The sequence below is a fragment of the Castanea sativa genome, chromosome 1 (assembly GCF_040712315.1).
Source record: "Castanea sativa cultivar Marrone di Chiusa Pesio chromosome 1, ASM4071231v1".
NCBI classification, from domain to species: domain Eukaryota; kingdom Viridiplantae; phylum Streptophyta; class Magnoliopsida; order Fagales; family Fagaceae; genus Castanea; species Castanea sativa.
In genome coordinates this window covers 28,034,840-28,046,708 of record NC_134013.1, presented here as the reverse complement: position 1 = coordinate 28,046,708, position 11,869 = coordinate 28,034,840, and the positions used below count along the sequence as shown (strand labels likewise).

Below are 11,869 nucleotides of genomic sequence, written 5' to 3'. Positions count from 1 at the left end.
GCTTTCTTTCACAGAGAAAATGGACAAACTAAGCCAGCCTAGCTAGGCAATTGACACTTGACACTACATTAATTACATACGTACTTCATTGTTTTTCAACAACAACAACGAAAAAACATAAACTGTAGAGAGAGAGAGAGAGAGTTATTTCCTTTTGTTTGTTTGTGCTGAGATGAGATCGATGTCGACACCAAATTTAACTGAGAGGGCTTTCTACAAAAGAAAGAAATATATGAATCTCCCCGTTTGCAACATAATAGTTCATGTTGGTGTAGAGATGGCGAGGGATAGGTATTACCGCGAAGTAGTGGCGGAATCCCCTGACCGGAAGCATTACCTTGGCTTCGAGGACCAATTCTGTGGTTTCCATTGGCCTTGGAATGAACTGAATTACCTTCACGTTTTCTGCACTGGCCCCTGCAACTTCCACAAAAATGTGGAGGGCTACTCGACCCTCGTATTTGAATGTGCACACTGGCTTCACACGACCACTTTCCTCCACATCCCTAGCAGCAACCCCTGTAATATCATCCACATTCATTGCTTTTGGAACTTGGAATTGTTCAAGAAATTAATGAGACTTTTTATTTTTGTGTTGTGACCGTGAGAAATGGGGTTTATATAGGAGTGTGAGTGAGAGGGAATTGAATTATCCAAGAGGTGAGCTCTGATTGGTTGATGTAACAAGCACGAGGATCGTTTGGGGATATTTGAATTTGGGGCGTTGGATTTTGGAATTAAGGACGGTTGAGATTTGAGCTTGGTTTTGGCGGGTTTGTTAGTTTTGGCGGTTTGGGGATGGGTTGTTACTTGTTTTAGTTACAGAAAAATGCCAAGAGGTTGAGAAAAAAGCTTCCTAGCGAATTTACCATGAGGTCCCTGGCTTTGAAGCGAGAAGAGGGTGGGGAGTTCATGGGTATTTTAGGTGCTCAGTGGATAATATATGCTCTATCAAAAAGAGGTGCTTAACACTGGAGGATTGTGATTTGTGAACTTGACCAAGCTTAGAGCATTAGTATCAAATTCAATGCAGTTTTAGTTAGTGGGTAAGTTAATGGGTGTTTTTAGGATATATATTAATGAACATAAATGTTAGTCCAAGAGGTCTCACCACCACGATCACCATCAGCAACCAAAACCAATTGTGGTGCTTCTTGGGAGGACAGCAATTTAAGCAATCTAGTGACAACAATGAGATCCTGTGGAATGTGCTCAAGTCCGTTCAGCTTCCTGATGACATAAATGTAACATCACTATGTGTCACAGCTATTGGACAGGGTCAAAATCAATGTTGTATCAATAATCATCCTCAGCAGCAGCAGCGGATTTTCGTGATGAGTAGTAGTGGTGGCAGAGGAGTATTGTCATCATCAAATTGCGGAGAATGTGAATGTGAATGTGAAGGGAAGGGGGCATATATGTTGGAGAGGGAGATCAAAAGTAAAGGTGGTAGCATCTACAAATGGAATCATGTCCACACTCCTGTTGCATTTGCTAGCTTCCCATATTCGGCTTCATACATTTTTATCTGACAACTAATAGATTTACAACTGTCATCAGTCTTTTAACTCCTGAACTTTTCAGTTCTTGTTCTTTGGGCTTCTTTTGGTACTTGCTTCTTGTAGTTATGTAGGAAAATTTTGATATATATTATTTTTTCGGGAAATATAAAAAGTTGTAAAAAAATCAGTTTTTTTTTTCTAATAAATAATTTATAAAAAAAATATTTCCTAAACTGATACCCTAATTTAACTTTACTCTTAATTAAATTGACCTCAAAAATTTTTCTTTTATTACTTCAACTAATTTACCATTCATAAACCACTAGTTTCAACACTTTATATACATTCCATTTAAATATTATTTTTCCTCTTTTCAAAATCCAAGCCAAGGAACCACTATAACCCATAAATTTATCAAAAATCGATTCTAACAAAAAAAAAAAAAAAAAAATATATATATATATATATATATATATATATATATATATATATATATATATGAGTCCCATCATATTTTGTTTTGAATTGATGAAGACAAGTTTTAAAATAACCAACTAAACAAGCTCACAGTCTTTTTCACAACTGTGACATATAGCTTCTTATGATTAATGTATAATGGAAAATAATTTTTTTTATATATTTTAAATTGGATAATGGAACGGGGATGGACTTAAACAAAAGTGGCATCGGTCCAATCATTAGTTTAGACTTTAACAAACTGTAAGGAATTTTTTTTTTCTTGCGTCTTTCATACTAATTGCTCATAACTTATTAGCCCTATGTTTTTTTATTGAAATTATTTTACTAGGAATTTCGAGGTGATGCTCATTCCATGTAGGTGAAAGGAAGTAGGAATGACACCCTTTTGTTGTCCTCTCTCACAATCATGTAAATTTATTACTCTCAATTATTAACTGAGTAATCACATATCAATCCATGTTACTAATTAAATTAATTTCATGGTGGAATCTTTTTTCTTTTTCTCTTTGCTGCTGTTAACTTGTCTAGATTATTGTTTTAAGATGAAGCTACTTAGTCCATTTCCTATCAAAAGATCAGTTTCAAGGTAATGTCTATATATGCTAGATACCCTATTTTCAAGATAGTTATACAATTGCCCGATCTTATATAAATTCATACTTAAAAGCTATAATATGTAATACATGTGAATTCATTTATATAATATCTAAAAACTGAAGTATAATATTTATTTTTACTACACTCCTTTACCAACTTAGTATTTTGGTCCACTGCAGTTTATTTGGTCTAATTCAGTCCATTCGGTCTACTTTTACAAAGCTCGGTATATTTGGTCCAATTTGGTCCACTTCTGTCGAAATTGGTCCAATTCTGTCCTCTTGGGTCCATACGGTTTATCAGTCTACTTCAGTCCATTTCGGACTAATTGGACATTAAATTGAATTTTTTTTTTGGTAGGTTTCCTTTTCAGTTTTGGGATCAAAATCTTCTATTTTTCTTAATTTTTGGGTTGAAAAGAATGAAATTTTATTTTATTTGGGTCAAACTCTTTAGTTTTACGCTAAAAAATATAAGCAAAATAGGTATTAGAAAATAAAGATATAGCCCTAAAAAGTAATAAAATGATAAATATTTAAAATATTACTTTAATATACAAGTTTCAATAATGTAGGCATAATACTTATATTTGGAAAGAAAAGAAAAATGCTATAATTCTAAATTTATATAATAATTTAAACTTAATGTAACATGTTACATGTGTTTCAAGGAATGAGGGTGTAAATTTTTTTCCTTCTCCATTTATATAAAACAATATTATAATGGTGTAATTTAACTATTTGTATTAAATTACATTATATATATATATATATATATAATTGTTGTTGAATGCAAAATATATTATATGTTTCATTACATAAAACTAATAAAAATAGAAAATACCTTTAAATAACACCTTCACTATTTAACCTACAAATTTAAAAATTTTACATTATATTATTATTTAATAATTATATTACATTTTTTTCGCATTGCTTGGGCTTGCGACTAGTGTCTTATGAAATGCAACACCCATTCAAAATTCATTGTAGTTGTGCTTTTGACGACTGTTGATGAGTTTCTGTTTTCTCCATTTTAAGTTTTAACCAAATATCTTACGAGTTGGATCCAAAGTGGTGCAATGATCTAGAATTACGGTTTATTGGTAGGTCAACCCTTTTGTTAGACACATCCAAAAGGTGTTCCTCCCTTTTCCAAAGAAAATGTAGATAGTAAAGAATGCCTTTTGGAGATGTGCTTTGATGCATCAGGCAAAGGACTGAACTTTGAGTGATTGCAACCAAATCAGAAGCTACCATCTACAATGAATACCAAACAGAGTTGGAACTCATTGCAAGCCAACTACACAGTAGTCGTCCTTGGCATAGTTTTTTACTTGAAATGAATCAAATAGTATGTCCTGGATTGATGTTGCCCAAATTCAAGCAATGTATTAGGGTCTCAAATAATAAGTCATTTCTGTGATCATGAACTATTGAACTGTCCATTCTTGTTGAAGCAAAAACATCCAAACTTTTTTCAACTTAAAAATACGTGGCAAAGAAAATTTGAATCTAGCTTCTCTGCTTGGAAGTTGGAATCTACTTCCAGTGTTTGGAAATGGAATGTTTTGGAAGCTAAAATCAAAAGAACTTCAGGATTTATAAACTAAAAGGTTGGATTCAGAATTCTTATTTCTGTGTTGGATAACATTCTTTTAATAGTGTCATTCCATGAACTCCCACTACTTCAAGGTTTCCACATCATCGTTTTTTAGGAAAGCTTTTTCCATCATCTGCTACCATCATTTTATCACATATCTGTAGGGGTTCTGTGAGTAAGTACTTCTGGGCGTCAAATAGGAATCAATTTTCTTTGACTCCCCAGCCCTATCCATACACAGGAATCTGGGGGCTCTACCCAATCCATAGGAGCTCCCTAGTCCTAAAATATTCATATAGAGTAAACCAAAACCTGACAGCCTGAGGTTGGACGTAAAGTCTGTCACCTGAACAATTTCCACCAATAATAAGGCAAATATATGCCACTATTTTGTAAACAGTTTAGTAAAAAATATATCTATAAATATATTTTTCTAATGAATAAACCATTAAAATATTGCTGCAGCATAATATTACATAAATTCAATTAATAAATAATGAACCAAGCCGTTGAACCCTATTCGGGATCTCCAATGGAAGGAATCAGAAGGGCAAGGTCTCTCTCTCACCAGCACTAAGCCTGCACTGTGATCTTGTAGTTAACATGAATTCAAAGAACTTCAAGATGCCATCAATGTCATTCATATTTCATTTAAACAGTAAAGTGGCTGCAAGCCATATATTGTTATCAAAATTTAAATCTTAATGCCTGGATGCTGACTTGTTAGTGTTTTCTCTCCTCATCATCATAGCCGTCTTCATTCGAGCGTTCCTGATCACCTGAGGGCCTTTTGGGAACCTCCCACCGCGGAATCTCATTTCTTGATTCTTCTTCAGCAGGTGGCAGATTAATGTTCTCTGCTTTCCTCCCCTTAATATCAGAAGTTAAAGCCTATGTCAGACAAGAATAGAAAAATTATCCACAAAACTTTAGAAAGTGTGATTCAGTTAGTCAGCACCTCCTCAGAAATTCCTTCATGCCCCTTTGAATGATCTTGCTGACTAGTCATTGACGGAAACTGCTTTACAGCATTGCTAAAAATATTAAATCCCTGAATATCTCCATTTTTTATGCTTGCTTCCAGCTGAAAATGGGAAAAGAGTCCAAATTACAGAAACATAGATATTAGAGCATTCAGGAGCTTCCAACGTGGTGACATCTACTAAAGCATAGGTTAATAGCCTGCCCAATCACCACTTAAACAAAAACCATTAAATTGATAATATTTAACTTGTTCATATAGCCTTAGTGATGCAGAAGATGCAAGAAAATTATTATTTAATATTATTTATGTTTGCAAGTCATTTGTATTTTTATGTTTTAGGTTCTATTAGTTTATTGGGCTATTAGTATTTTAATTTGGAAGCAGGGTTATTTCTGTAATAAGGCAATTAGGGTTTCCTAGCCAATTAGAATTAGTTAGGGTTTAGCAATCCTTTATAAGCAACTTATTGTACTCCTTGAGGAGCTAGTTGATATTTTGATAAATAAAAACAATGGCCGTTTGGTCTTTCTTTGATCTGGTGCTGACTATGGTCTACCCTGAATCTGACTCTAGTGGTTTTCACGTTTGGTGCTGACTCCAAGCAAGGCCTAAGTGCTGACTCTTAGGTCATATCCATTTATTTTTTGTTGTTTCAATTTTTGTCCTGGTTGTCCTGCGTCAATTTTGGTATCAGAGCAAACTTCGATCTGTTGAAGCATCACCGTAGGAAAGAACCAGAAAATATCACCCAAAAAAAAAAAAAAATTTGCCGTGTTTCTCATCCCATCAAACCACAGTAACCCACACACCATAAACAACCACCGCAAGTGACAGCTCTACCACCACCAGAAATCCAGCCACCACACTACCTTCAAAATCCCTTCACGACATCTCTAACAAACCAACATCAAAAAACCATATCTCAATACCCATCAAGCCATCAGAAGGTTACCCATCGGCAACCTCAACCCGCCGCCGCTGAGATTGCCTAGCCACCACGAAAAGAAAAAAGAAAAAGAAAAAGAAGAGGAGACCCATGCAAGACCCATCACTCACCAGCCGCCAAAAGCCATAAAATCAACACCCACTGCTGTGGAACCCAACAGACACTAGCCACCAGCCGCCGCAAAGCCCAACACCGCACCTCACTCACCAGCCTCCATCACCAGCAGCGTCCCCATCACACCAGCGACTTCCACTTTCGTTGTCCAGCGCCACCGCGACAACGATCCAGCCTTCAGACCGCCATCTACTCACCTTCTCCAATCGACGCCAAACCATCTCCATCGATCCGCAAGCCCAATCCTGATCCTTATTAGTGTTGCACCACCAGAGGCCCTACATCTCATGCACCACTGCCGGACCACACTTCGATGCAGATTTGACCAAAGCTCGCTACTGTTCTCGCACAAGCCTCACCTGAGTTCACTTACAAAGCAGACACGTGAGTTCACTTACAAAGCCAAGTTTTGCTGTTTGTGTTTATTAGTCACCTCAGGACAAGGCAAAAACGTGAGTTCACTTACAAAACCAGCCCATCAGCCTTAAGTGGGCCACGCCACTTTGGGTTTGAAATTTCTTTCTTTTGGTATAATTTGCTGGTTTAAAATACTATCAGTATATTCTTTATGTGTATACAAAAAAAAAAAAAAAAAAAAAAAAAAAAGGAAAAGAAGAAAGACCCAGCCCACCAAATCCAAACCTGTCAACCAGCCTAGTCCAGCAATTATTTGAGAGTATAGTCTTCGGGGCTTATTCCAAAGATCTGTCCAGAGAACATCACAGCAATCCAGGTTCTTGTTCCAACTTCCAACTATTTGTTGAAACACTATTTTAGAGAATTATGATAATATCAGAAGCACCTTATTTTGATGGTTATGAAACTTATCCACGAGATTTTGTCAACTGGATGAATGGGATGGAGCAATTCTTTGAGCAAGCAAATTTTGCAAATAATAAAAAGGTTAGGTATGCCAAGTTGAAGTTACGAGGCAAAGCACAAAAGTTTTGGGAAAAGCTTGAATATTTCCGCTATCTAAACAATGAAGCTGCCATTAGTGTGTGGGAAGATATGAAGGAAAAGTTTTGTGATGAGTATTTGTCACCATACTATCGAGCTAAGTATCTACCCCAATCTCAATGTGGTACTTTTCAAGTTGAAGCAAATACGATGAATTTTCATTCCATTTCATGTCCTCAATGCACTTTTGAACAATCTACCAAGGAATTAAAGGAGTTATCTGAAAAGATCAAGAAAAATGTTCAAGACATGATTGCTCAAATGAAGCAAATGAAGACTCAAACCAATTCATTTGGGAAACCAATGATAATTGATCATAATGAACTTATTGCTGCCCCCATAGAAGACAACATTGATGATGATATCTTGGTTGTGGAGAATCCTCAAGCAACACCAAAGCCTAATGTTGACACAGACATTCATGCCTCGACAAGTATTGCCCTCCCATGGGTGCAAGGATATGAATCTATTGAAGAGCAGCAAGGTGAAGAGATGGTTTCTAAAGAGAGTATTATGTTAGAGGGTGCCCATGATGTGATATTGGAAGCTAATGAATCTGCTTTTGATCAGCCTTCCATGGTGCATGAAGAAAAACAGTTTGCCAAAGTGGAGAAAGTGGATAACATAGTGCTTCCACGAGTTCAAGATAAGATTATGTTGATTCCACACATTGATTTTGTTATTCCAAAAGAGTTTGACATGGTGGAATTCAAGGTTTTTCTTTTCTCTATGCTACCTAAAGTGATTCCAGACTGGAAGCAAGTGTTACTTGTCAGCATCCTAATCCTTCAATGCTTTAGAACTCGAGGTCGAGTTTTCTCCAACCAGAGGAGAATGATGCAGGAGATGCAAGAAAATTATTATTTAATATTATTTATGTTTGCAAGTCATTTGTATTTTTATGTTTTAGGTTCTATTAGTTTATTGGGCTATTAGTATTTTAATTTGGAAGCAGGGTTATTTCTGTAATAAGGCAATTAGGGTTTCCTAGCCAATTAGAATTAGTTAGGGTTTAGCAATCCTTTATAAGCAACTTATTGTACTCCTTGAGGAGCTAGTTGATATTTTGATAAATAAAAACAATGGCCGTTTGGTCTTTCTTTGATCTGGTGCTGACTCCAGGTCTACCCTAGGTGCTGACTCCTAGTGGTTTTCACGTTTGGTGCTGACTCCAAGCAAGGCCTAAGTGCTGACTCTTAGGTCATATCCATTTATTTTTTGTTGTTTCAATTTTTGTTATGGTTGTCCTGCGTCACTTAGTTCTATTTTAACTTGTTAGAATAGAAGGAATAAAATAAAATGATGTAGAGAGAAAGAGCGGAAGCAAGATAATTAATATGGTTCGGCCAGATGGCCTATGTCCACTGTGCACCACAGAGGGTGCCAGTACCACTGGGCTATCACTTTTTCTTTTTTTTTTATAGAGAATTTCAACCTATGGCGTCCGCTCTTGATAATAGCTCTTTATCATCAGACCAAGACACCAATCAATTTTTGGTTTAGGCAGGGATTGAACCCCAGATCTCTAATACAACCATCAGAGACTTTACCAGTTGAGCTAACTGGAACCTACCACTAGGCTATCACTTGAACCCACCACTAGGCTATCACTTGAACCCACATCACATGAGACTCTTAGTAGCTACATCATTATCATATTAAATTGTCTATTATAAGGAACCCAATAGATGCTATATATAGGAATACATTAGGTTTAGTCTGATAAACTTAAACCACAACAGCCCATGGTATTACAAAACCACGGTAACCCACAGAATTCTACAAAATCTTGGTCTACTTATTCATGGGAATATCCTAATACATTCTAACATAACACAAATAATGTAACATATGTGGTTCAAACCTTTTCCACTTAATAAGGGGATGAGACAATTTGTGCATAAGAACCTCAAATCAACAGTGCAACCAACATTTGATAAATCTTTACCTGAATGTGAACTATGCAGAATACAATGCTAGCAATTGGCAGCCAGCTCTCCTCTAGCGACAGTGACATATTTGACCTAATACATAAAGATGACAAAAAGAAAATCTTGTATTTATTGTCATGCGCTTAAATCAGAGTTACATTTTTAGATTAGATGCAACCAAAGTATATTCACAAGGTAATATGTATGTTCTCCACAAAAACACCATTAAAGTAGAAACCACCAAAGTATATCACTGCTAATGTATTGCTCAGTGACTTACTAGTAATATTTAGATGTCTTAAGAGAAATGTAGCTATTACAACGAAAACATGTCCAAATTATCGTGACATTCTCTACAAAAGGGGTGAACCAGAACCATTGGCATTTTGAAATGATCTATATATAGTTCTGTAAGAAAGGTAGGACTATGTATAGTTTTGTAACCATTTGTTTGTTAAGAAATACCACGAAGCATAGAGCATAAGAAATATTACATTGGTTCAGTTCATCAGACTGGACGGCCAATGCACCAAGATGCAAACACAACAACCATTCATCATTATTATTTGTCACATTCATGGCAGCAGTTTTGAATATGAAGCAAAGTTATTTCTGGTCCATCAACAAACAATTTCTCCTTAGTTAGCAATTAATCTTTTAAATACAACAACCATTCATCATTATTATTTGTCACATTCATGGCAGCAGTCACACACACACACTAATGGCATTGAACGAACTAATTTGATATTGGTATTTTCTGTTCTGCAACTATTGGCATATCTGCAACTGAGGCTTTCTTCTACATGAATGGCAAGAAAGTAATCAAACTATATATTTACTTGCAGGCATCACATTGAACAAATGAAGTTCGTTTGAATAACAATTGTAAAAGAAACCATGTCAAAGATTCAAATTGAGTTTGCCAAATACACGCACACATACACAAAGAAAAGAAAAATTGTACACAAGAAAAGATTCAAAGATATTAGAAAAAAAACCTTATATATGGTGCCAAGTACACAAGTGAATATACCACATAACGCCTCTTCCCAGTGTCAAGCCAAGCAAACACCCAACTCTAACAACCAAACCAATAAAGAAAAGCCAAATTAACAAAATATAGAAGCAACTACAACTTTAATATTTAGAAAGCGATGAAATATACATTATTCATCCCTAAAAAATTTCGCCCAATTTCCATATTCAAACTTAAAATTTAAAGAGTTACAGTTTTGTGTCCTTCTATTTTATGTTACAAGTGACATGTTCACACTCCAACTCAATTTCTTTGATTATAGATGAAACACATTTTAAAAGAATTCTTCAATGGTACCTCTGGATATAGTACCAACTAATGATTCAAATTATTTATTTCAAGTGTTCTTAGCCTTTTAATTATATCCACAAATTAAGGAGTGATTGAGATAAAAATAATTTGGAAATATGATACAATGCCCAAGTAATTAACTAATTATTCAATACTCTGGTTCAAATCTCACTTCGTTGAAACATTGCTCCTGAATATCAAATACTTTTCCAAAGCAAATTTGAGGGATGAAGAAGATCGAACTTGGACCAAACTTCAGAGAGTGATGTTAGGAATGCTATAATTTTTTTTTTTTTTTTTTTTTTTTGAGAATCAGGAATACTATTAATTTAGTACATATACTGCTGCTCCCTAAATTTTAGCACATTAGTAATTTATGGTCCGTTTGGATTGAGGGAGAGGGAGGGAGGGAAGTAAAGTAGAGTAGATTTAGTACAAAATTAGCATATTTTTAGCCAACTCCCCTCCACTCTCCCTCCTTTCCCCCTCCATCCAATCAGGTCATTAGTCCTGAAGTTTAAAAAGTGATCCATTTTAGTCCCTTAGATAATGTGGACAAATTAAAAAATAACATGTCATCACTCCAAGGACTAAAAGGAATCATTTTAAGTTTGTTTTGGGGACTAAAACCGCTGATGAGTTCGAGTTTAGGGACCAACAGTATATATTTTAATTATGATCAAACACATTGTAGCTTTAGCATTTTCCAATCTCAGGCAAACATACAAAAAATCAAAGTGGAAAAAAACAAAAAAAAAAACAAAAAAAGCACAAGAAAAAAAAAAAATTTAGGAATTACCAGCCAATTAAAGTAAGGGATAAAGCTTATGATCCCCATAACCGAGAACCTGGTATCGGACAAACCAAACACCGAGTCGTAGTTATCACTATCCTCCGTACCATCACCGTCGGTTACCGGAAGAAGCAGTGAAGTGAGCATACAAGCACCGATTGCAGCGGCGAACGGCGCGTCGTTTGCGAACTCAGCTCTACACGACCTCAACTTCTTACTCATCTTCTTCTTCATCAGCTGATTTTTCAAAAAAAAAAAAACTATAATTATAAAAAAAAAAAAAAGTGGGTGTGAGAGTAGGGATATAGTATTGAAATTAAAAATACCCGGTTATGGTTTTTGTGAGAGAGTTTGGATAGAGAAGGTAAGAAGGGAGTAGTAGTGGGTATTATTGGGAAGAGAGGAGTGGTTGAGGAAGTAAAGCACAGTAGAGGGATCGTCATGAAGCAAGTAATCCAATTCGCAGAGCAATATGAGGAATGAGAAATGAGAACATCGGAGAGAAAAGTTTTGGTTTTTTGATACAGATTACATTACAGAGCGTCGGGTCTGTCTCTCGGGAAAGGTGACTGAGGGAAAAGAAAGGAAAAGAAATGACACGAGGGAAAGCAAGAAGAGAAAGAGAAAAG

General features: G+C 35.6%; 1 protein-coding gene across 1 annotated transcript; it reads right to left on the bottom strand.

Moving 5' to 3' along the window:
- Positions 1-4,581: 4,581 nt before the first annotated feature.
- Positions 4,582-11,869, bottom strand: LOC142624643 (uncharacterized). Its single transcript, XM_075798302.1, has 6 exons — positions 11,567-11,869; positions 11,247-11,477; positions 10,119-10,198; positions 9,135-9,210; positions 5,140-5,265; positions 4,582-5,051 (listed from the first exon to the last, which is right to left on the bottom strand). Exons 1-6 carry the CDS (start codon positions 11,681-11,683, stop codon positions 4,905-4,907), a joined length of 777 nt encoding a protein of 258 aa, XP_075654417.1. The 5' UTR covers positions 11,684-11,869; the 3' UTR covers positions 4,582-4,904.

Bases quoted from the DNA above. Each gene is read 5' to 3' on its own strand.
- LOC142624643 (XM_075798302.1), bottom strand. From the start codon at position 11,683: ATGACGATCCCTCTACTGTGCTTTACTTCCTCAACCACTCCTCTCTTC. The intron at 10,199-11,246 runs GTAATTCCTAAA...TTTGGTTGTTAG, and splicing joins TCCCTTACTTTAATTGGCTG to AGTTGGGTGTTTGCTTGGCT. The intron at 5,266-9,134 runs GTAAAGATTTAT...TCCCATTTTCAG, and splicing joins TCTGCATAGTTCACATTCAG to CTGGAAGCAAGCATAAAAAA.